Raw genomic sequence first — 26,652 nt, forward strand, 5'->3', positions numbered from 1 at the left:
CTAGCGGCGGCAGTGGCAACGGTGTCTGGGTTTTGATCAGGGTTGATATGGTTTTTTTTTTTTTTTTTCCCTGTTGTGATCGGGGTTGATCGGTGGTGTCTAGGTTTTTGTTTCGGTGGGATTTTGGTGGTTGATCTGGGTTGATCAACAATGGAGGAAACATTGATCTAGCGGCGGCGGTGTCTGGGTTTTGATCGGGGTTGGTTTGGTTTTTTTTTTTTTTTCCCCCTGTTGTGATCGGGGTTGATATGCGATGTCTGGGTTTTGTTCCGGTGGGATTTTGATGGTTGACCTGGGTTGATCAACGATGGAGGAAACATTGATCTAGTGGCGGCGGTGTCTGGGTTTTGATCAGGGTTGATCTGGGTTTTTTTTTTTTTTTTTTTTCCCCCCCTTGTTGTGATTGGGGTTGATCGACGGTGTCTGGGTTCATGAGTTCCTCTGCGTTCATCAATGGCTGCGGGCCTGCTGAAATAGGTTTGTGTTTTCTAATTATGTAATGTGTATGATGAAAGGCTGAAGCATTTTGGTGGTGGTGGTGGCGTGGTGATTGATGATGGTGGAGCCGTGGAGGTGGTGGTGTGGTGATTGATGATGGTGGAGCCGTTGGAATCATGCCAAGTCTGAAAAAAGTGACGGTTGGAAATGAATAATAAAGAAAGATTAAAAAATAATATTTTAATAAAAATAGAGTTTTGGGATGTGAGAGGTATTGTAAAATGGTATGGTATAATGATAAAGTGACTTTTTGAAATGGTAAAATAAAGTAGAATTAGAATTTTCCAATGCTAATGCTCTTAATCTCTTATATTTCTTTAACTTCACATAGACACTGTCCTCAGACTAGTCTGACCTGTGACTTTTAGACTCAGGCTCTCATCTTTTGTCTTTTGTGTAACTATGTAAGTGTATGTATGTTTTTTTTTTTTTTTTTTTTGTGGGGGGGGGGGGGGGTTGGGGGAACTAGAGTAGCGGGCGTCAGAAGTAAGTGCAGAAGACATTATAAAAGAAAAAAAAAAACCTATGTTTTGCAACTATTTCAAAATATGAAAATTCATATAAAGAAGTTGTAAAACTTTATTTATTTGTATTTTTTTTTTCATTATTGTTGTCAATATATGAAATTTTATTTTTATTAAATCGTGTAATTTATGTTTTTTAAAAACCACTTTGAAAAAAATTCTAGAGCCGCCACTAATATGGCATCAAATTGCCACATCTTATGCACTCTAATTTAAGTGGCGCACAATTACAAAAATGCTAATCACAAACCCAAGAGATGCATATGAATAAATAATTATTTTGTATTGTAATATAATATATAATTTTTTCTCAAAAATTTGTTGAAGATAAATTATTCTCCTTAAAAATTAAGCAGTTTTTATTCATTCTAATTTTGGTCCAATTAGGTCTGCTTCAGTTCAATTTGATCCACTCAATAAATTTCAATCCCCTTCGGTCCATATTAGACTAATTAGGCCTTAAATTGATTCTTTTTGTAGATTACTTTTTTAAGTTTAGCTCAAGAATTCATTTTTTTTTCTTAATTTTTGGATTGAAAAGTATAAAATATAAGCTCTGAAGATGCAATAAAAATGATAAATATTGCATTATAGACCGACAATTTGGTCGACTTGGTCAGTGTTTTTTTTCTTAATTTTTTTTTATCATTATTATTATTATTTTGGGTGGAAAGAGAGAAGGAGACAGACAAGTCTTTTACTTCTTCTTTTATTATTGTTATTATTTTTTTGGGTGGAAAGAGAGAAGGAGACAGACAAACAGATCTATAGACATCGAGAAATCGTCTTTGCCAAAGCTTTTCATTCTATCTAGGCCAGTTATAAATAAAATTTTCATCAAACGACAGCCACATAATAACGAATTATTTTTGTCAATAAAAAGATATATTGTAGAATAAAATTAAAAGCATCTTACATATATAGAAGATAAGCTAGGGACTGTGCCTGGCATCAAATTACCACCTCATGCACGCTTATTTTACTTTTATTGGCAACTAAAAGCAAACTCAGTGTGACTAGTGTCAATACCTTTACACTAGTTTTTGCTGAGTAAAGCATCTGCATGCTCTTGAATAACCTTCCAAGCCCTAATCACATGTCTTTCCTCCGTCAGAGTTGCACTTATAGCACACCGTATTATGTATGCTCCATCAACCACAGTGGAAGACATGTACACATTCCCTGACTCATTGATCGACTCTAGCAGCTTCTTGTTTAGCTCATTTACAGGTTCCACATGATTAGCCGCACTGATATTATTTGGCCATGCCAAGACCCTAAAGCAAACCAAAGCAAAGTTTCTAGTGGCCATAACTTCAAACCTATTATCGTTTCTTACAAGTTCTTCAAAAAGCTTTGCCATTTTGACATGGCTTCTCAGGAAGTTTCTGAGGTTAGCCACGCCATAGCTTCTTAGCACAAGCCATAGTTTCATGGCTCGGAATCTTCGGGTCAAGGTTATTTGCCAGTCTTTGTAGTCCACCACTAGTTTTGAATCTGTGGCCTTGTTTCTCAAAAACTCTGGATTAGTTGAGAGAGATTTTATCAAGGCACTTGGATCCTTCACCAAAGGCAGCAACAATCTAGAGTTGTAAGGAACCATTTATGTGCATTCAAAGTAAACGAGTTTGCACCCTCAATCCCATCAATGAAATGACGAAACTCTGGGCAAATGCAAGCACTTCCAGCATATGCAGCATCAACATGAACCCATATGCTAAAATCTTTTGCTACTTCACACAATGGCCCTATTGGATCAATAGCATTTGTTGAGGTTGTCCCAACTGTGGCACATAGAAATAATGGGACTAGCCCAGCTTCAACATCTGCATGAACTGCATCTCTTAGAGAGTTTGGGCATAACCCAAATGAATTTGACTTCGTAGTTTTGATGGCTCGAAAGTTCTTTGTGTGGATTCCAGCAATTTGAGCTGCCTTTTGCAGTGCACTATGTGTTTGGTCAGAGCCATAGACCACCAACTTTTCCAACTTCTCACTCCCACATTGGTTTAGCATCTGATCCCTCGCTGCAGCTAGAGTACACAAAATGGCCTCACAAGTAGTCCCTTGCAATACACCTCCACCATTGCCTTTGAAAAGGAAAGACTTTGGTAGCATAAGCATTTCTCCAAGCCAATCCATGACAATACATTCTAGCTCAGTTGCAGCTGGTGATGACATCCAATTGAATCCGACTACATTAAAGCCGGTGCTTAGAATTTCACCAAGAAAACCTGCAGTGCTACCACTTGAAGGGAAGTAGGCAAAGTAATTAGGACTCTGCCAATGTGTGATCCCAGGTATAATATATTTTTGCACATCTTGGAGGATGGTTTCAATTGATTCAGGATAATAACACTACAAGAATTTTGGTGTTTTGCGACCAATGTTTTAGCGATGACCAAAAAGTCGTCACTATTAGGCACACATTAGCGACGATAATATATGGTCATCGCTAATAAGTGTATAGTAGCGATAACACTAAGGTAGTCGCTAATAAGTCGTCGCTAATGTCATGGAGGGAATTTTATTTACTTTTGGAAAATGGAGGGAAATTTTTAGCAACGACAATAAATTTTGTAGTGACAACATTTACATCGCTAAAATAAGGTTTATTTTAACGACGACATCTATTGTCGCTAATAATCATCTTTAGTGACGACCTTGTGTTTCATCACAGATATGTAGCCAAAAATATATAGTAAATATATTATATATATGCTTTATTTATCAGCAATGACACATTGGTCCTCGCTATGAGAAGGCTATTAGTGACGATATAATTTGTCGTTTCTAATAATCACCTTTTAGCAACGACAAAACATGTCGTCGCAAATACATCTACCTAATTATAATGGAGGGGAAAGTTTCCACTCCTGAAAAGTGGTGGGAATTATTGGAGGGAAGCAAATTATATATTAGCAATGAATTAGGTCGTCGCTATAAGAGATCTTTTAATGAAGACAAAGATTGTCTTCACTAATATGTGGCCAAAATAATTTTGATATAATATGGTTTTTTTTATAAAAAAAATCCTCCAACTGCCTCTTAAAATATTTAAAATGACATAAATTCTTTTAAAATATTTGAAATGATTAAAATACCATTAACCTCATCAAAATGACCAAAATACCCACAAACTTATATAATGACCAAAATAACCTTGAAACCTCCAAAGTAATTTAAAACTCTCAATTCCGTTAAAAACAAAAATGAGACAATGGAGGGCTTGTTGCTTCAAAATACTCTCAAATCATAATGTTACCCATTTGAAACTCGAAATCGACAAAATAACAAAAATCGAGAAAGTTTCGGTTCCACTCAAAATACTAACTAATACCCATAATTATCAATATATGAATCGTATCGTGAATTAATTTTTTATTTTTCTGTATCATGTGTCATAAGAAAGGTATTAGTAATATTTACCAAACTAATAAATTCATTATAAATTCATAATATATTCAACTAATAACCAATTCAATCATCAATTATGTAATAATATTTGCCAAAAGTAAGTAAATAAATCAAATCAAAATATATTTGTAACAACATATTCAAATTAATTAAAATCAAAAGTGATAATACATTATATATGAGCCAAAATAATAATTTTTTTCATCATTTTGCCTAATCAACTTATCTAAGTCAATGTTAACATGATGTTCATCATTTTTCAAAATTATTTCTTCATCAACATTTTCTAACAACTATTCCAATACCCAATAATCCACAAAAACCTTCCCATTGAACCTAATTTCACTAAGTCCAGTAGTCTCGAGACCATCTATTAAGTTTGACCGGGTTTGACTAAGTTTAACTAAACTTTGGTCATGCCTTTCTCTAAATCCAACCGTTTGAATGTGACCTTAATTTACTATAATTAACCTTTCATTACACTCTTCAAATCCAACGGTTAGATTTTAAATCTAAGTATGACGCGTGATGAACACATGTTGTGTACTTGTATGGCTATGTTCTCTCAATCTGACCATCCAATTGGTCCCAAATTTCACCAACACCAATATGTCACCATACTCTTCAATCCCAATTATCAAGATTTGAATATGAATTTCACCAAGTCTAGTGGTTCGGGACCATCTATTAAGTTTGAATGAGTTTGACCAACTTTAACTAAATTTTGACCGCGTCTTTCTCTGAATCCAATTATTTGATTTTGACCATAATTTACTAGAATTTGTCTTTCATTACACTCTTCGAATCCAACTGTTAGATTTCAAATCTAAATATGATGCGTGATGGACATGTGTTGTGTACCTATATGGTTATATTCTCTCAATCTAACCATCTTATTGGTCTCAAATTTCACCAACACTAATATTTCACCATACTCTTCAATCCCAATGATCAAGATTTAAATATGAATTTTACCAAGTCTAGTGGTCTTGGGACCATCTATTAAATTTAACCAGGTTTGACCAACTTTAACTAAACTTTGACCATGTCTTCTCTAAATCCAACCGTTTGATTGTGACCATAATTTACTAGAATTAACTTTTCATTGTACTCTTCGAATCCAACAGTTAGATTTCAAATATAGGTATGACACTTGATGGACAAGTGTTGTGTACTTGTACGGCTATGTTCTCTCAATCTGACCATCCAATTGGTCTCAAATTTCACTAACACCAATATGTCACCATACTCTTCAATTCCAATGATCAAGATTTGAATATGAATTTCACCAATTCCAATAGTCTCGAGATCATCTATTAAGTTTGACCGGGTTTGACCAATTTTAATTAAACTTTGACTATGCCTTTCTCTAAATCCACCCGTTTGATTGTGACCATAATTTACTAGAATTAGCCTTTCATTACACTCTTCGAATCCAATGATTAGATTTCAAATCTAAGTATGACGCGTGATGGACATGTGTTGTGTATCTGTATGGGTACGTTCTCTCAATTTGACCATCTAATTGATCTCAAATTTCATCAATACCAATATGTCACCACACTCTTCAATCCCAATGATCAAGATTTGAATATGAATTTCACCAAGTCCAGTGGTCTCGAGACCATCTATTATGTTTGACCAACTTTTACTAAACTTTGACCGTGTCTTTCTCTAAATTCAACCGTTTGATTGTGACTATAATTTACTAGAATTAACCTTTCATTACACTTTTTGAATCCAACGGTTAGATTTCAAATCTAAGTATAATGCGTAATGGACATGTGTTGTGTACCTGTATGGCTATGTTATCTCAATCTGACTATCTAATTGGTCTCAAATTTTCCCAACACTAATATGTCACCATACCAAGGAAGACGATTTCGTACCGTACCGCCAGTATTTTCCGTTCCGATAGGTTGACTGGTACAAAAACGTAGTGATTTCGTTTTGGATTAAATACCGGTCATACCGGGATCATTTTGACCGTACCGGGGTAAATATCGGATTCCGGCCGGTTAATGGATACAGGCGGGTACTGAACTTGACCCAAAAACGCCATCTGATCTACTGGTTTTCTCCTCTTCACGCTAGATGGGCTCTCTCCAACTCTTTGCCCTTTACGCCTTTGAGTTTTTCAGCTTAACACTGGGACGATATTGTTGACTGGATGTGAATGGTGGCACCATCGATTTGTTGACGTTGTGAAATGGGGTTTAAAGCTTAGAGTAATAGATAGAGAAAGAGAGGCTGAAACTAAAAGCTTTAACTTGAACACAAAGAAAAAGAGTGTGTGTTTTGAGATCTGAAAATGTGAAGTGGGAAGTATACAAGCAATGACGTGTGAACATAGAAAAACTTGATAAACTTTGGAAGCCGTGATGACAGGTTGGCTATTTTTTTTTTCCTCAATTTTTGTGAGTTCCAACGGCAGAATAGGAAGCTTTTTAAATTTTTATTTTTTGGGCTTACCATTACCACCCACAAGCAGTATCTCATATCTCATTACCACCCACAACCTTTTCTAATATTATAATATTTTTGTATTAACAGTAAACTCGAAATGGTACACCAGTATTGACCGGTATCCGAAATATATTGTACCGCTGGCCAGACCAGTACAGCCTCTGGTACGGTATTGACTCCCTTGCACCATACTCTTCAATCACAATGATCAAGATTTGAATATGAATTTCACCAAGTCTAGTGGTCTCGGGACCATCTATTAAGTTTGGTTGGGTTTGACAAACTTTAACTAAACTTTGACTACGTCTTTCTTTAAATCCAACTGTTTGATTATGACAATAATCTACTAGAATTAATCTTTCATTACATTCTTCGAATTGAACAGTTAGATTTCAAATCTAAGTGTGGCGCATGATAGACATGTGCTATGTACTTGTATGGCCATGTTATCTTTATCTTACCATCCAATTGGTCTCAAATTTCACCAACACCAATATGTCACCACACTCTTTAATCCCAATTATCAAAATTTGAATATCAATTTCAACAAGTCTAGGGGTCTCGAGACCATCTATTAAGTTTGCATAGTTTGACCAACTTTAACTAAACTTTGACTGTGCATTTCTCTAAATCCGACCGTTTGATTGGTTTTTTTTTTTTTTTTTTTTTTTTTTTCATTTTAGTGATTTCAGGGGTATATTAATTATTTAAGAGTTTTTTTTTGTGGGTATTTTGGTCATTTTGTGGTTTCATGGTATTTTTGCTAATTCTAGTGGTTTTAGAGGTATTTTGGTTAATTTTAAAGCTTTGGGAGTATTTTGGTCATTTTACAATTTAAAGGGTAGTTTTTTTTTGGGTCATTTTAGAGGTTTCGAGAGAATTTTGGTCATTTTAAAGCTTTCAACGGTATTTTGGTCATTTTGTATGTTTAAGGGTTTTAAAAGGTTTAGGGGTATTTTAGTCATTCTTATGAATAAAATCAATTTTATTAGTATGAGCAATTTTGTCAATTCACAAATTATTATATCCCCACCAATAAAATTTATTAGTAAAATAAAAAAGCTTATTGTGACAAAGCATAATAGTTGTCACACTATTGTGTTTCAATGTAGGCAATGTAAGTCTCTCATAATATATGGCCTATAGTTTCTATAACAATAACTCATGGGATGTAAAAAAAAAAAGAGCCCTACCAAACGTAATGAATTTGAAGAGCACTACCTAAGTCTCTCAAAATTTTCTCCATCTTTGCCCCCAAAATTTTTTCCCTCTCACTCTTTCCCTCTCACAAAATTTCCCCAATTTTTTTTTTCCCTCTCACTCTTTCACTTAGGGATTTCATGAGCTCTCTCCCTCTCATTCTCACTTTCCCTCTCACAATACTCTCTCTTTCTCCCCTCACTCATCTTTGATCTCTCCATCAGACCCATCAGCCAACGCCATCCACTACGCAGCCACCCTCTGCCACCACTGCCATCATCGTCCTCCACTCTCTTTGAATCGGCTCCCACCTACTGCGCTATCCACCACAAGTCTGAACAAGTAACCCATCTCTCTCTCTCTCTCTCTCCCCTTTTGTTCTTCTTCTACTTCTTCTTCTTCTTCGTCTTCTTCTTTTATTATTTATTTATTTTTTTTCATTTGGGCTGTTATCTATCTCTCTGTTCATTATTGTCAAGATTGAAAAGCTTTCTGAAATTTCTGAGATTGTTTGATTTTAAAGTTATAGTGTTCGGTGAAATGGGTATCTTGTTTTGTTGATGCTAGTTTTCGATTGGGTCTTGTTTGAAGAGTGAGTATGGGTCTTGTAGCTTTTACAGTAAAGGAGTTTGATGTTAGTTCTCAATGAATGTGGAAAAAAAGGAGCGAGAGAAAGTGAGGGGTTTGAGATGGTAGTGAAGGTGTTTGATGGTTGTTCTCAGTGAATTTTTGCATGTTTTACTTGTTGCAAAATTTTAATCTGAAATATAGTCCATAAATTGCAGTTGTTATTTTGAAGGAATAATCATACATGCAATAGAGAACTCTCACAAATGGACTTTTTATGTTTGATTCCTTGTTTCGTTTTTATGCGCCTTCAAGATCTGATTAGGCTGCTGTTTGGGTCATATTGATAGGCTTGGCTATGGTTGGCAGTGGAGCATATCTTGTGTACAAATATAGATTACGGGTAAGCTTGTTGCATTATATTTATGTATATTGACTTCATATATTTATGTTGATTATGAAGCCTTTATTTACTCTTTGGTGCTACTATTAATTTCGGTGGTATTAGTTTCTACCTCTATTGACTGCAATGATGAGATTGATAAAATGTGTAGTATTATACTAGGGTGTATTTGGAAGTAGTGTCATAGAAAAGTAGTACTTATATTAAAGCTTAATATATATATCTATATATATATATATATATATAAATATGTAACTCTGAATTTTAAAGCTTGTAATTTTGATACGCAACATTTTAACCCAAAAGTAACATTGTATTCTTCATGCATGATTATTATTCAGTTATTAGTTTGAATATTTTATGATTTTCAACAGACCACTACTAGTTAGGGATCCGTTGGGCCAAAACATATCTAAAAAAACACCTCTTGTTTTAGTTATACTGTACTTCAACATGTCCATTCTTTAATTATCATAAATTATATTTCTTAAGGTTTCTTGAAAACCAATGGCTTTGTAGCCAAATGGTACTTTCAGGGCCAGCTCAGCCATAGAAGCAATTGATGTTCCCAAATAAAAGAAGGCCCCTCAATGCAAATTAGTTACGGCTCCTTCACCTAGGAAAAAAAAATTTAAGGCGCCACTAATATAAATAAATTGATATGAAGAGCGAAAATTAAGGGACCTTGAAGAGAGAAAATTAGACCCCTTAGTAACCGACGGTTTATCAAAAAAAAAAAAAAAAAAAATTAAAGCCTCCTTTCCCAAAACATAGAAATTAAAGAGACAATGTTCCTATTTAAAATCTGAATTAATGGCTTTATAAATAATTTCATTGATAAAAACCAAGGATGCACGGACGCGGCTCCCAGGCCGGCGCACCCGCGTCCGACGCGGCGGGACGCGGCGACGCGGGAGGGACGCCGCAGACCGTGCGTCCGTCCCGCGTCGTGCCGCGTCGCGCCACGTGGCGGATCCGACTCGGGCCGACGCGGGCAAAATTGGCGCCGACGCGGCCCAAATCGGGCCGAATCGGTCCGTATCGGCCGGCGACCGATACGGCCGAAACATGCCGGAATCGGCCGAAACAGGCCGAAATCGGCCATGAAAATCGCCGGAGAGGCCGAAATTCTGGCCTCAGATGCGTTTCTTGTCTTATTCTTTCTTTGTTTTGTGAATCAAGTATATTAATGTGTTTTTTAAGAATATTTTAATAGTAAAAATATATAGAAAATATAAATAAAAATATTTTTAATAATTTTTTAATCGTCGAGTCCCGCCGCACCCGCACCCTACTTTTTCAAAAATTGCCGAGTCCTGCACCCGCACCCGCACCCGCACCCGAGTTCCGAAACGCACCCGTGCTTCATAGATAAAAACTAACATTAATTACTTGAATCTAAGGAAAAAAATAGATAGAAAAAACATATTCTCTTCATCTTAAATCTCAAGAAATCAAATACAGTATTGATTAGTATTTTTTTTCCAGCTCACTTTGCTTCTCTCTAGTCTCCATCTTGATTCAATTTTTATAGCATTCTTCGTTGTTTGCTAGCTACTCTTCTTTGATCTTCATTCAGGTTTGCTTGTATTTGCTCTTCCTTTCTTTTTATTCTTCTTGCTATTGAGGTTTTTTTTTTTTTTTTTTTTTTTTTTTTAACTGAGTTTCACTGATTTGGGTTTCTCCCTCTTTTTTTTTTTTTGGCTAAGGAATTGGAACTAAACACTCTTTAGTCATATAGTCACCAGCACAAGTCTTTTTATTAGACTTTTAAATATTTTAATATTTTTCTCCAAAGTCCAAAGTGTACACGTTTATGGCTAGGAAGCATTCCACTTTTTTCTATGCTATAAGTTTTCATGTCAATTTGCAGGAGTTATCAGAACCCATGTGAATTACAGACTATAGTTACACGTTTCTACAATTAAGCAATTTTTGAAAGTTAATAATTTTTATATATTTTTTGTTTTAATTTGAACTTTAATACTGAGTTGGCCGGTCACCTGTTTTTATTTTAGTGCTTCTATTTATTCAACCTACATCTAGTCTATGACTATCTGGTAATTATTATTATTTTTTTTCCCATCCATTTAAAAGTCATTAATTTGTTATATGTACGAGTGTTATCTTAATTTAATAGAATTATAAATTTAGGATAATATATTTTATATTAAAATTAATTTGTTAAGTTATGTGATAAATAATTTTTTTATTTGTGCAGGTTTAGAATGTAAAGTGATCATATTATTTTCTAAGGTTGCAATTGTGTTTTGATAAACTAGGTTCTATTGTTCTATACTTTAATTTTTGTTTTATTCTAGATAATTTATAATTTTTCTATCATAGATCAGGTTTTATTTTAATTATAAATGTTTACTAAAAGATTAAGTGATAGTAAAAGAAAATGTTAATGAAACTTGAATGTAAAAATTTAATTAATAATTTTGCATCTCAAAGAGAATGATAAATAGATTCTTAAAAAAAAAAATCAAAAGTTAAATAAATATTATTTAATTAGTATTTAAATAATTGAAAAAAGCCTCACCTAAACTTTTCTCCTAAGGCCCCCAAATATGTTGAGCCGGTCCTGCCTACCATAAGTGTGTTACTTGTGAGGGTTTATGGAATTATATAGGACAAGGGTTACTTTTATTGTTTGTTCAATTGTTATTATTATTTTAAGGTGGCGTAAATAAAAATTTACACTACCTGGTTTTGACTTCCATTTGTTTATGGTTTTAGAAGATCTAATAGGAGGCTCCTTTAAGAAACTAGATTTTAGGTTCATGCTACAGCGATAAATTCTAAGATGGTTCAAGGAGTTAAATTGTCAGGGTATTAAGCTTTCTTTTCTATTGGGTTAACATATAAGTTGTTGATGTTTTTATTGTTGTTTCTACAGCAATACATGGATTCTGAAATTAGAGCTATAATGGCACAGTATATGCCTCTAGACAGTCAAGCTGAAATACCAAACCATGTCAATGACGAACAAGCATGAAAAGCAAAATTTCACCCTTCAGTTTTTTTAAGGATTTCAGGTGATGATGCATTGGTACACCCATCTTTATCCAGTCACGAATTTGAAAAGTGGATCTTATATTTTTGTAACAGATGCTGGATAATAAAAATAATTCAGAGTAGAAATTGTATTGTTGTTTGTTAGCAGAGTAACATGCTGAACCTTTTTAAGGGTTGGAAACAGATTGCAAAGCATTTAGGAAGCTTATTTCCATCCTAAAAAATCTTGTCTCCTAACTTAAATATCAATTTTGTAATTTATTTATACCTTTAAGAGACGCCATTCTCTTAATTATAGTTCTTTGTTCTTATGTTAATTAAGATTTTTGTATAACCCATAAAGCAAATTCCTCTTAAGTTTTTCCCTATTGTATGAGTTCATTAACTGTGACCTCTTTTTTTTATATGTATTAGGCGTGACCTTTTATATTGTTCATTGGCTTGTCAAATGCTCACATATGTCTTATTTATTGATAGACTTTGATGCTAAGAATATTTTGCCTAAATAAGTATACAGATATGGGTTATAAATATGATTAATGCCATCATTTAATTTCAATTTCACTTGGATAGTTGGACAATACAGTCCCAAAACTATTTGAAGCACTACTGAAAAGAAAAAAAAGAGGTGAATACAATTTTTAAGTTGATTTTATATATACTGATCAGGGCTAATATGGGAGTGCACTACTGAATAAGCTTTCAATCAATGGGTACCTACTTATGGTAGGTCTTAGGAATTTCTATTGAGCTTTTCTTCTTGTGTGCAATGTTACTTCAAATTTGGCCAAGGCATTATAGAGTTTTAATACAAGTAGATATCAGTTAAGGTGTGATTTATATGAAACAAATGGCTGGGAGGTAAATCTTCTTAAAATTAAAATGTTAATAATTTTGAACACAAATATCTTTTGATATGTTCTTTGTTATGGTTATAATGATTGTTAATTTGGACTTATTTCTTTTGGAGAATGTGTCTCGATATAATTTAAGTTTTGTTAAACACATAAAGCTTTAATATCTTCTTAGCTATGGTATTTTTGAAAAATATAAATGTTAAAATTTTACTTGGATGTTAAAACTATTTAGTAAGCATTTTTGTCATCTATTTTAGTTAGCCTTTACATTGGTTTATGCTCTTTATTTCAGGTCAAAATATTGCATGCCTTGGGCTATAGAAGATATTGAGGGGAGATATATTTCATTGCAACAAGTTTTAGCTTGGTGGCATATTTTCATGAGGAATTTGTTATCATTTGACTAGTATTTGAGTGAATAGATTGGAACTTATATTATGTATATGATATTGAACTTGGATATTATTTTCCCTTATTGGTAGTTATTGATTGAGCAGTTGTTATGCTTATACGAGTATTTGTGATTGAAAATTTGTGATGTGTATAAGATTGTGGTTTGTTATTTCCCAATAGGTACCCATGTAAAATTCAAAATGTAAATTTTAAAGAAAAATAAAAAAATATAAAATGTTATTAACGACGACAATGTCGTCGCTAATATTTTATAATATCATTAGTGACGACAAACAATATCATCACTAATATACAATTTTTAGCGATGACATGTTTATGATCATTAATATATCATTATTTGTGACGACAGCAAGCGTCATTGCTAGTAATGACATATTAGCGACAACAAAAATGTTGTCATTAATAATAATCCACTAGTGATGACAAAAATATTCATCACTACTAATGAGCTAGTAGCGATGACATTTCATGTTGAGTTCTTGAGTTATTTATGATGACAATTGTCACTATTAGCGACAACTTTGTCGTCATTAATAGTATTGTATTCATGACGACATTAATATCGTCACTAAATATCTTTTTTGTTACCATTTTCGTTTAACGAAAGTTAGTGACAACATTTTTCGTCGCCAATATAATTAGCGACGATATTTAAAGCATTAGTGACGATTATATGCCATCGCTAAAGACCAAATTTCTTGTAGTGTAAGGGGCAGATTCTGGCAAGAGTTTTTTAAGGTAACCTGGCTCAACTTGGCTTAGGACTTTGTAACTCTCTATATTTTGGTAATAATCAGCAATGAAGTCTATCAACATGTGGCATTGCCTCCTGAATTCCTCTGGGTCTAGAGGGTTAACCATCATGTGAGAATCATTTTCAAGTTCATGATCGAGCTTGAGGCTGCCCATATTGATTGTTTTGAGTAGGTTTTTTGCCAAACTAAAAGTTGTTCTATGAAAAATAAAGGAGAAAAATCTATGCAGAATCTAAGTTTGCGCTGGTTGAGTGAGATATAATCAATGGCAAGAAGGGCTTATAAAGAAAAGAGAAAAGCAATTAATTTATTTGAAAAAAAAGAAATGCTGAAGTTGCTATCATACATATTTATTGGAACCTAACTAACAACATACATACACTTGAGAACTCAGCTCCGTAATTAAATTTTTTATTGCTTTCATTATTAGTCGTAACAAAAGTATTTGTATTGTTAGCAGGGCTGACCTTAAACATTTTGGGACCTTAGGCGAGAATTAAAATGAGGCATTTTTTATATTTTTGTATTAATTAAATTAATATTTATTCAATATTTTTATATTATAATATATTTCATTTAAAACATATTTTTCTTGCCTTTCGAGATACAAATTGATTAATTAAATTTTTGTATTCAAGTTTTTCTAACATCTCATTTTTAATCGATAGTATAACTAATCTTCTTAATTTTTCTTGATATATTATCGATCTTAGATATAATTTTATTAATTTTAATTTTGAAAAAATTCTTTTTGCAAAAGTAATTATAACAGGTATTTTAGTAAAATTCTATAAGTAATACATATATTTGGACATGAATCTAACATTTTTATATAATTTAGTATGTCAATTGGATTATATCCTTTTATATATATATATATATATATACATACTGAAGAAGGTAGGAGTATAACCTTTTATTTATAAAATTTCTTTTAAAACTTTTAACTTTAAAAATAAATCTAAACCATCAATATCATAATAAACATCATGTTTGAGAAAAGATTCAAGTTTAAGATAGTGTTTTTGCAGACTCTCATCATCTAGATAAGAGAGAGAGGCAAAGAGCAAGAGTGAGAGAGAGAGAGAAAAGGTACGAGTAAATTTTAGGGATTTAAGATTTTTGATTTGTTTTGATTTGAGATTGTTTTGTGGGTAATTTTTTAGATTGGATTTGCATTTTATCCAGTTGATTTTTGATTTGTCTAGAGGTTAATGATGATTTTTTTTGGGATAATTGATTTTTTTTAGACCAAAAATTTTTTTGGGTACCGATGTTTACAAGAATATTCCAATTTTATTTTTTTGTTTTTTTGTTTTTTTGTCATAAGGATTCATAAGATTTTTTAGAGTTTTATTTGGAACTAAATTTTTTATTTTTATTTTATTTTTTTTATACTATCCCTTCTTTTTCAAAATTTTGGGACCCCCTTCTTTTTCAGATGTGAGGTTCTTGAGTCGGTGAAGTGCTAGACAGCTAAGAGCAAAAAAGTGAGAAGAGAATAGGGATTAGGTGTTAGATGTTCGTGAAATTGTTCGGTTACAAGTTTTTGCTATTTATGTGGGAATAGTGTGTATTTGTTGACATGATTTTAGAATTGCTGGTGTGGCATATAATTAGGTGTTGAGTAGGTATGAGTGATATAATGTTACATAATACAAAGCGACGTACGTCAACTAAACATTTCTGTTGTTAAAAATATTAGCTTCTGTTTGGGAAGCAAAATACTAAAAGTATCATAAATAAAAGAAAAGTTAGTTGAAATAGTACAGTAAAATTTTTGAATAGTACCAAAAAGTGTAATGAGCCACATAAATAGTAGTAAAAATAAATTGAATAGTAAAATAATATGACAAAAAATAAGCTATATAAACAGAGCTTTAGCGTGTAATCCCTTGCATATACATGGGTATATTTAAAAACTATCACAATTACATATATATGATTTAGAATCTAACTGGATCTAGACCCTTCAGTTTTTGCACTCAATAATTCACTTGCCACAAAAATAAAAAAATTAGATGAGATCCATGACACAAAATTGAACTCCAATTAAAATTCATTTAGAATTTAATTTAATTTACACTCTTTGATTTTTGACCTAATAATTCATTTGAAACAAAATTAAAAATTTGATAAAACACGTGGCGCAAATTAAACTCCAATTTAGAATTTAATTAAATTTTCTCTCAGCTTTGACTATATATAAATATATATATAGGGTGTAGTTCAAGTTACACTTAGTATAACTATAAGTAATGTTACACCATTTGATATTTTTTAGTTGGATGCGAATATTGACAAATTCACCGTTAGATTACATTATCTTCGTATATTCCCTATGCTTGCAAAATTTTAAGGTGATCAAAGATTAATAGCTATGCCATTAATCAATTGTTAAAAATCAAATTTTTTTAGTTTAAAATAATGTATAAAAGATGAGTTTAGGGATCAAATAGTAGATAACAACTGATTGATACGAAGATTGACATGCATGTTAAGAACATATAGAACATGTAATTCAACGGTTAGATTTTCAAAATATTAATTTAGTAACAAGTTATTTGGTGATATAGCATTTCTTAGAGTTATATCATGCATAACTTGATTACACCACACGACATCAAGGCCCATAACTCCACCAAATATTTCACCATAAGTATTTATCACCGTTTTGTGTGTGGTTTGTAGACAAAGTGATTAATATATAAGAGCAGGGAATAAGTTAACTCATGCCCTCGCCAGAAGAGCAATTTTATTTGTTGATTTAGATGTTTGGGTAGAAGAACTATCCTCTAATTTGGAGATATATTGTATTCCAAACTGATGTTTTATAATTTATAAGACCTTACCTTTTTCTCAAAAAAAGAAAAAAAAAAAAGTGGTTATGCCGTCTATTAATAGTGAACGTGTATGCAACGATATCATGCATACACGATATCATGTGTGTGGATATTCATACATCCCTTTCTTGAAAAATGAGTTTGCATCGAACCACATAACATAGCTTGCATCCACATATATCTTGAAAACTAAGTTCATCGATGTGGTGAACTTAGTTAATTTGCATCCGCATATATCCAGGGATATCCCACCTTGAACTCCTCATTATTTTTGAGATATTTGTAAGCCTTCGAATAATTTAAGGGTCATAACCTCCAATAGGGAAATCTTAGTTTTTATTTTTATTTTTTTGTGTGCCACCACTCTTTTATAAAGTTGAATTTGATACCATGTCATACTCATACCATAATTGTAAAGGTCTATTATTTTATTGTTTTATATGGGTTCCACCTAACTCACTAGTATTTCAACTGTCGGGAGATATTATTAATTATTGACCCATTATCATTTTATGTTTGAACCTCTTTCCCTCATCCTTTTGTGTGCGTTTGTTTAAAAGAAAAAAAAAAATTGGTAACCATCTATTTTTCTATATATTATTAATTGGAAGTCTACATTTTTCTACTCCACTCTTCCAATCATTTATTTCTCTATATATTCTCTTTGTCGGTAGACAATTACGTTCTATATTTGTAACAATTAATATGTTAGATGAAAGTATATATTGTTAGGTTGGATGGTCACGAAATTGTTGATGTGATATTTTGAAGAGTAATATTGTGTATACAATGATACATCTTTAAAAAAAGGAATTCAATTATCTTTTAAATCATGAAAATTAGTTATAATTAATTATGTACTAAATTTTGCAGCAACTTTCCTTTCAATATTTAAAGACAAAAAATCCATTAGAAAATCATCTTTCATTTTCTTTCGAAAACTAATTCTAGCTATACCATTCATGATTGAAAATTCTTATTTTTTGTGATTATAGAGAAATTTGAAAGAGTAAATACAAGTATAACTATTCTATAAAGAAAATATCATGGACTAGAAAATTGAAAGTCTTTACTATATAAATAGTGTTAACCAATAAAAAATTTAGAAAAAAAAAAACAAAAAAAAAATAATTCCCTCTTTGAGTGTTAGGGATACACCATTTTTTGGGACATTTTATTTTATTTTATTTTTTTATCTATGTATATAATTGGGAGTATTTTATAAATTAAAGATTAACAACCATATTAACAAATTGAAAGTAATTTAATAAAAAAACAAAATAATGAGGATATAATCAAGGTTGTCAAAATCGGGATCCTACATAGGATCATGAGATGTAAGTGGGATCATAAATTGTAGGATCGAATCGTGAATCGTAAGATCCTACATTACTTGGAAAAAAATACACACATTGATATGCTAAATAATTACATAAATTATACATTAATTAATATAATTACCATATATCACTACATCTATTTGTAAGCATCATTTAAAAATACCAAAAACCTGAAAATGTGACACTTTATTGGAATATTTTTTATTTGGGCCGAACTGACACTCTATCTACATTAGAGTGGAAAAACCCACAATCATGCACAAAAACCACATACTACAACCAAATACATCAAAAGTCGAATGTATACAACCAAATACATCAAGTCCAATGTACTAATTGTCTAACCAGTATATTTCCTGTATACTTGGGTGGCTCATTTTTTCGGATTTATATAATCTTATTACTTAACAAAAAAATAATAATTCTCCTTTGCACATGCATAGATCTTATTCCTAGGGCATCACAAAAAATGCTAGTTCATATAGAGCCATCAAACTGGCCGAACAAGCAACTAAAGCTCTATGCATTATATGGATAGATATCAATCAACCCAGATCATTATAAGACAAAAATTAACATCTGAAAATAAGGATATTGTAAATGTACTGAAAGAGCATGACCTTGGAACTGAATTCTTCTGTCGAAAGCCAAGAACCCATTTTCAACAAGGCAGCCAAAGCAGGGGCAGCAGCTGAACCAAATTCAACTGCAGAAGCTAATAATGGAACTAACTGTAGAAACAAGAAAACAAAAACATAAGCTGGCATTCAAAGACATTTCAAGTAGATATATAACATTAGAATTTCCATGTCACACCTTTTTCAGGACAATTGGATGAGGAAGCTGCTCTACTAAATTTGGAAGCTTGCAGAAGAAGGTATCCTTTTCAACAGTGTCTTTTAAATTTAGAATCTCCATAAAATGCATTGTGTCCACCAGTTTATTTTGGAAATATTCTGCCAATCCATTGGTTAAAGCACTTTATAATAAAGAGGAAAAAGAATGGCAGAGAAACGAAAATCCAAGAAGCAACATTATGCCAAAAACAGAAAAGCAGAGCTGAGTATAAGAATTCATAGCGAATTTCATCAAAATAGGTACACAACTTGACATAGCCACCACTCACAAGGCACATCATGTAGCAGGTTACCAAGACTAGAGTTTCTCCAAAATTATTAAATACAATCAAGTTTAGGAACTCACCACTATTTTCATAAGCTTTGATGTATTTAACCTATGAGAAAGCCGCTGATAATCTGGAAGCAAAGACTGTGAGGCAAGAAAACAGATGCAAATGAAAATTGAATCTAACATCCCCAACTTTAGGTGATCCCAATGGAACCATTCTGAAGTACTCAGTACAAAGTTGGAATTTGGAGTAGATAAGTAATCAGAATGCTAACATCATGCCTCAAATTAGCTAGGTTCTACACTACCTCATACCTGGATAATTTATATTTATATAGCATCAGGTCTGAACCATTACCAGCATGAAGCACCCAGTAACATCGACTAAACTCATTTTCCCCACATTTAGAATTAAAAAAATATAAGATTGTGCAGATTAAATTTATAATTGAAAATTTTCCCCACATCGATTAAACTTAGCATGCTAATTGAAAATTTGAATGTAGCAAATATTCTAAATTATGAATTAAATTTATAATTTTTATATTTTATATAACTTGTTCCTCAAACAGAGAAAAGGGCAACAAAAATATTGTATCCTATTTTTTCTTTTTCCAAGAGAGAAAATGATGTTTGATGGCAAGATATGCTCCCAACAGCACTGGCTGCCAAAAAAATGTATTTGCAAATTTCCTTGCTTTCTGTTTGAAATTCATTTGACAACATCAAAAATGCAATATTTTAACAGTGAGCAAAACATTTGATTACTGCACAAAAGATAACACTTGTAACAATTCCAGGCAGGAAATTAAAACAAAAAACAAAAAGACAGCTAATCACAGCTTTTCTGTGACATATCATGCAATTTCTCATTCAGCATTGCTTAGAGAGAGATATAGTAATTTCTAACTAGACTTGAGGAATAATAACATAATGCAATTTCCAGCACCTCTGCATAACATTTTATATCAAACAAAACATATTGACTCAAACTTCTAAATTGAATCTTCTTCTTTATTTTTTGTTTTCCAAATCAATCTGTAATACATTGAAATACAATTTGACTTTGATAAGTGAGACACAACAGTTGTTTGAGGATGTCTAACTGGTGAGTGGTAACACCCAAAAAAAGAGTTCCAATCTGTTTCATTTCTCATCTTTACATTTTCTTAACATTACAATTTTATAGTTTTTACTTTTCATATTTTTCTAATAGCAAGAAGTTCTTCTAGAAGGAGGAGAAACCTCATCACATACACAGGGTGTACATAAAAAGTTTCTCCCAAAGATTACATGAGGAGAGTTAAAATTTTACTGTCTTATATCCCAATAAATAAGAAGAAAGCAACAAAAAGAAGCCTTACATGCCATGCCTTTTACTTCCAGACCTTTTTTTTTTTTTTATAAGTACACATCAATGAACTATTTGTTTCTTTTAACGTCAATACAACCGAGTAGACATATACATAGAATCAAATTCCCACAAAACTTTCTTACTTTAAGTCTATTCCTTTTCAAGTTAAAAACATAGGTAACATAAGCAATTTACATCATAATCAAATATGCATACTATACGGCCAATTACTCACCTAGGTTTGAAACCTTTTTTATCTCCTTTGATTGGCAAAACTAGGTTTGAAATCTCATAATACAAGGGGGGTTATCTCATAATACAAAGGGGGTATACATGAAACCTCTAGACCACCACCAAGACCTGCACCACCAACTGCTCAGCACAAATAAGAATAACAAGTTCACATTTGCAATCACATTAAACAGAAGACCATCACAAAGGAACTTTAAAAGAACACAATCTAGGGAAAATTGGATGTTACATTAAACTCATTAGTCAGGAAAGAAAAGAAACTGCACTCCTATGAACGCAAGAAACAGCAAGTGGGATTATCCAACTTCAAAGATGGATCCTATGTGTGGTATGCCCAAAATAAACATTACTAAGCACCCAGTGATACATACCTTGGTCCTTCCATAAGGATTCATAGCTTTCAATTCGAAATCCTCAACACAGGGCATTTTTTCAGGTTGACCATAAACTGTTGCAGAAGATGAGAAAACCATCTATTTGGCCACAGGATAACATTACTTGTGTCAGTAGTGGGCAGAGCATGCCAACATGTGATGTAATCAATAAAAAAAATGGTTCACATTCTAAGACTAAAAAATTCTCTGTTAAAGATTCAACTGGAACTTGAATGCTATAACTACTTTTGACAAACAAATAATTAGACATTTTTTATGATTCGATAGTTACAATGGTGGGTCATTTACAAGGCCCGTAGCGACAAAAGAATTAGTCATCGAACATAAAAACTTCAATTTAGCAGTAAGACATCAAAAACAACAATATTGATTCCACAAATATACAGCTACATATACAAATCATAGTTTATGCAATTATGATTTGAAAAGAAATATATTGGAATCAAAGATTTTGCAAAATCAAATATAACTAAAATGAACGTTTAATGCATAACTCAACAGCCAAAAATTCTTTAAGACATAGATTATTGTTGATTCACTTCCAAACCATTTGTTACAAGCGCAAGATTCAAAAACAAAATCAAATGAGTTCAAGAAATTAAATCGTGGACACACCTTTTTGCAATCATATTTTGCCATAGCCTCATAAAGATTAATAGTGCCAATCAAATTGTTATCAAAATAACGGCAAAGGCTTGCAACACTCTCCCCAACAGCTTTTAGGCCAGCAAAATGGATCAAAGCATCAAATCTGTCTCAAACAAAGCCAATGGCACAAAATTAAGCCAATTCTGAAAATGTCTATAATTCTGTTTGTTTCTGCAGAAAATAGTTTAGAGTAAAATTGAATGAAATCAGTGGAAAATCATAGCACTGCTAATGTAATTGAAATTAAACATACTGTGTTTGAGAAAAGAGCTTCTCCAAGTCCTTATTCCTAAGATCACCCTGCAATCAAACCAACACGTAATATAACCAAAAGCCAAGAAACTGCAAAATAAAAAAAAATAAAAAAAAATACAAATCTCCCGAAAATTAAAACCAGCATTGCTCAGGATATTCAAGAATCTCTAATTTCTAACCTTCTTTTCCCTCATTTTCTCGGTAACCAAACAAAACAGAAATTTACACACACACAAAATTGAATACCAGGTGGAATTCAAGATTCTGAGAACGCTTAGGGCCGAACAAATCACGAACCCTATCAACAGCTTCGGAGACGGAATTATCAAGATTGTCGATGATCGAAACCCTAAAGCCTTCATTGAGAAGCTGAACCACAGTGTGAGAGCCAATGAAACCGGCTCCTTCGGTAACCAGAATCGTCGGAGATAGGATCGCCGACCACCGCGCCTCAACCTATCGTCGAAGATGAGATGAGCTCCGAGAGAGAGAGAGAGAATTTTCTAAGAGTCTCATTTAGTTTGGAGGATGGTTGAACAGAATGAAAATGGGTTTTCTAAGAGAGCAAGCAAAGACTTTATTCGAAAATTGGTTTTTTTGAATTCTGAGTTCGTGAGAGAGAGACTTTATTCCGAGGGTTGTGTTAAAATTCCGTTGAAGAACGTAAAAAATTGGAGAAAAGAATTACACGGGATTTTAGTGTTTTTTTTTTTTTTTTTTTGGGGAGAAACAAACATACACAAGGGAAGAGGGAAAGGGTTCTAATATAACCAGCTTGATTTTTTTTTTTTTTTTTGCTTGTCCTTATTTTCTGGTTTTTATTACGTTTATTTAAAAATGAAACTGGGAATGCGATCAACCAAATTAAAACTGATGGTTACTTTAATTATCAAATCATGAGAAATATGGTGATGAATGTGATTTTCATTCAAGACACACGATTGGTAAATTTAACACAAATATCACCTCTGTGAATCAAAGTATTAATTATATAATGTATGGATTTTTAAACATTTCTGTTCAAAAATCCCATTAGTTTTCACAAAAGAGAATTTCTACTCTCTCTTGTATGGGAGGAGGAAATGAAATGGAATGGAAATGAATGAAAAAAATAATTTTAGAATATTCTTCCCTTTCCTTGTTTGGGAGTTTTAATGGAGGGAATGGAAAACACGTTCCCTTGTTTAGGAGTTTAAGTGGGAGGGAATGAAATGGATATGAGGGAACACTCATTCCTCTCTATTTCCTTAAAACCTCAAATTTTCATTCCTCCCGAAATTGGTAGGAATGGGAGGGAATAGAATTAGATTTAATAATTATTTTTTACTAAAACTCCCAAAATACCCCTATATAGTCAACCCTTTATTTTAAAATAAGGGTCTAATATTAATGTTGTCATAAAATGATTCTATTCCATTTTCTCCATGTTGCTCTCAAATAAGATTACTTACATTCCATTCATTTCCATTCATTTAGTTTAAAACATCCAATCAAGGTTACTTAATTCTATTTCATTCTTTTTCATTCATTTCCCTTTAATTAAATACATTCATTTCTATTCTATTCATTTCCATTCCCTTATGATCATTTTAGTCCATTCCATTTTATTCCCTTATGAACTCCCAAACGGAGAATACAAATTATCAGAACCTATTTTCTCTGCGGCTAAATGTCATCGAGTGCAAGTTATGTATGGAACTAATATTTCATTACCAATATGATGTTGAAACTTTTCCTTCATGAGTCTTAAGTAGGTATTCATGATAATTCTCTAGTTTTAATAACCTTACAAAATAACTTTTATACCTTTAATAATAAAAAAATAAAAAAATTTAATTAATGTGTTGTTGACCACCTAGACAAAAAAAAAAAAAAAAAAAAAAAAAAACAAAAAAAAACTATACCACTCTAAAAATAAACTTCAACATTTTAAATAAAAATTTAATGCTATTAAAAATAAAATTTGAACTCTCCAAAATTGTGGTGATGTGATATTTTGAAGAGTAATATTGTGCATACATACAACAAATTTGACAAAACTTTCATACTAGTTGAATTGGCAAATATTTGCTAATTGATAAGATAGAAATCTACATTTTTCTACTCCACTCTCCAATTATCTATTTCTCTATTTATTTTCTTTGTCGTTAGACTTTAGGTTTTATATTTGTAACAATTAATATGGCAGATAACAGTATATTGTTGGGTTGGATGGTCACGAAATTGTTGATGTAATATTTTGAAGAGTAATATTGCTTATACGTACAACAAATTTGACAAAATTTTCAAACCAGTTGAATTGGAAAATATTCATTGATTTTCATTTAGATCCAACAAGGTCTGATATATATGTTTTAACCCTTCTAAAAATTCATCACTTTTTTACCAATTAATAATGTTTCTATAATGATACATTTTTACTTAATCAAATGTAATCTTTAAAAAGTAGAATTCAATAATCTTTTAAATCATGAAAATCACTTACAACTAATTATGTACTAAATTTTGCAGCAACTTTCCTTTCAATACAAGTATAACTATTCTATAAAGAAAATAACGTGGAGTAGAAAATTGAAAGTCACATATCTTATCATTATATATTAATTATTAAAAATTTAAATAATGTTACCCAATAAAAAATTTAGAAAATCAAAACAGAATAGCTCCCTCTTTGAGTGCAAGGAATACATGATTCTTTAGGACATTTTTTTTAATCTATGTATATATATAATTGGAATATGAATATTTGGTGTCTAATTATTTATACATTAAAAATAACCACATTAACGAATTGAAAGTCATTTTACAAAAAAACAAAATAATGAGAATATAATACTAAATTGAGCAATTCAGTTCTTACATTTAGTCTTTAACTAAGGGGATACTATAGGTAATAATTAAGATTGACAAATAGAACCTCTAAGCCTGCATGGAGCACATGTGAGGAGGCTAGTATAATTTATCATAGTGATATGTTAATTCAGGTTGAAACCACACAACATTTTTTTTTTTTACAACTTGCTAAGATGGGAAATTATGGTTGAATTGTCATGACTTTAACATGATTTCACCATTGGAACTCAAGAGTAGTGAAAAAAAAGTTGTAATTTTTTTTTTTTTTTGTCCCTACGCTTATAATTATATGGTTGCACATCTCAATACAATTTGAAACTTAAAGGCAATAATTTTAATTGAGAATATTTTTGAATATTTTAATATTAATTAAAATACGTAAATTAAATTCATATATTACAATTTTAAAAAATATATATTTAGTTTATATATTATAATTTTTTTTTTTCATTTCTACTTGCTTTTTTATGCAAAACACTAATAAGCTTTGTTGACATCTTCTTTACAATAACTAGAAAATAAGAAAGCTACCATAGTCTTCCTAGCTAGATAATTTAGTTTGCTAGCTGAAGTATTTTCCTCTATTTATAAAACATCTTAAAATTTCTAGTTTTGAAAATTAATATTAACCATCGAAAGGCCTAAATTTTTTGTTATATTCGTTATAAATGTTGAGCTTCAAATAATTCATTTCTGCTTCTTCCTTTTAAAAAAGAAAAAGAAAGTAGTGATTTACAAGTGCCAAGTTATTACAATGACATATGTCTATTTATCTGAATTCTTCAAATATTGAGTGCTTACAATTAATGAATTCCCATATCTCCATCTCACTATAACCATTTGATTGCTTCTGGGAAAATAATGGAGGTAACTAGACTTTCAAGTCATCCGAGATGTTAACTCGTGCCACTATCAACTGTTATGTTATGAAGCGAATCAAACAAATTTCTAGCTTAAGAAATTAGTGAGCATGGATTCAACATTATCAAAACAGTTGATCCTAGGTTCAACTTTCAAGTACTCAAAAAGTATTGAGTCATTTCTGCAAATTTGATTTGCAAAATTACTCAAGTAGCTTCAATACTCAAATCCTTTTTATCACCACACCAACAGACTCCCGGTTTAACTCCAAAGTCCAAACCAATTTTACACAGCCTACAATTAAACTAGTAAATGGGCCGGAATCCATGGAAATCAAACCCAAAAACCCCAAAACCGATTAAAAGCCCTAGTAAGCTTCCGAAAGCTCAATTAAAATTACACCCATTGCCAGTTAGATTACAAGTGCAATTCGATGGTTTTTTATTTTTTATTTTTAAAGTAAAATATTTGTTGCACACCATGTAAAATAGTTTGTGTGTAATAAACACAACTTTAACATCTTGAAGAGAATATGATCTCTCTCAACCCGGCCACAAATATTTAGTTGAGGGTTTGAATGTTATATAATTTGACTGGACAA

The 26,652-nt window shown here is 31.8% G+C and overlaps 1 protein-coding gene, 1 long non-coding RNA gene and 1 pseudogene across 3 annotated transcripts; 1 reads left to right on the forward strand and 2 right to left on the reverse strand.

The window, feature by feature from the left end:
• Positions 1-1,878: 1,878 nt before the first annotated feature.
• LOC126727610 (tyrosine decarboxylase 1-like) lies at positions 1,879-14,389 on the reverse strand (annotated as a pseudogene).
• LOC126727611 (uncharacterized) lies at positions 8,086-13,462 on the forward strand. Of its 2 annotated transcripts, XR_007656287.1 has the most exons (5): positions 8,086-8,447; positions 9,023-9,075; positions 11,978-12,116; positions 12,766-12,822; positions 13,246-13,462. It is a non-coding gene; the product is annotated as an uncharacterized LOC126727611 (long non-coding RNA). The 2 variants fall into 2 exon arrangements; XR_007656286.1 differs by lacking the exon at positions 12,766-12,822 and having other exon boundaries at positions 8,095-8,447.
• Positions 14,390-18,470: 4,081 nt separating the features above from the next.
• Positions 18,471-23,890, reverse strand: LOC126728909 (bifunctional UDP-glucose 4-epimerase and UDP-xylose 4-epimerase 1-like). The gene is made up of 8 exons (XM_050434661.1): positions 23,885-23,890; positions 22,584-22,793; positions 22,336-22,382; positions 22,050-22,185; positions 21,411-21,512; positions 19,509-19,574; positions 19,122-19,261; positions 18,471-19,036 (listed from the first exon to the last, which is right to left on the reverse strand). Exons 1-7 carry the CDS (start codon positions 23,888-23,890, stop codon positions 19,211-19,213), a joined length of 618 nt encoding a protein of 205 aa, XP_050290618.1. The 3' UTR covers positions 18,471-19,036; positions 19,122-19,210.
• Positions 23,891-26,652: the final 2,762 nt, after the last annotated feature.

Source organism: Quercus robur, chromosome 5 (genome assembly GCF_932294415.1).
Source record: "Quercus robur chromosome 5, dhQueRobu3.1, whole genome shotgun sequence".
In the NCBI taxonomy this organism is placed as follows: Eukaryota; Viridiplantae; Streptophyta; class Magnoliopsida; order Fagales; family Fagaceae; genus Quercus; species Quercus robur.

What these genes read in the sequence shown, in the direction of transcription:
- LOC126728909 (XM_050434661.1), bottom strand. An exon ending in AGAATCTTGAATTCCACCTG is followed by an intron (nt 22,383 to 22,583) that starts GTATTCAATTTT and finishes GTTTGATTGCAG; the next exon opens with GGTGATCTTAGGAATAAGGA. An exon ending in CAAAGCTTATGAAAATAGTG is followed by an intron (nt 19,262 to 19,508) that starts GTGAGTTCCTAA and finishes ATGGATTGGCAG; the next exon opens with AATATTTCCAAAATAAACTG.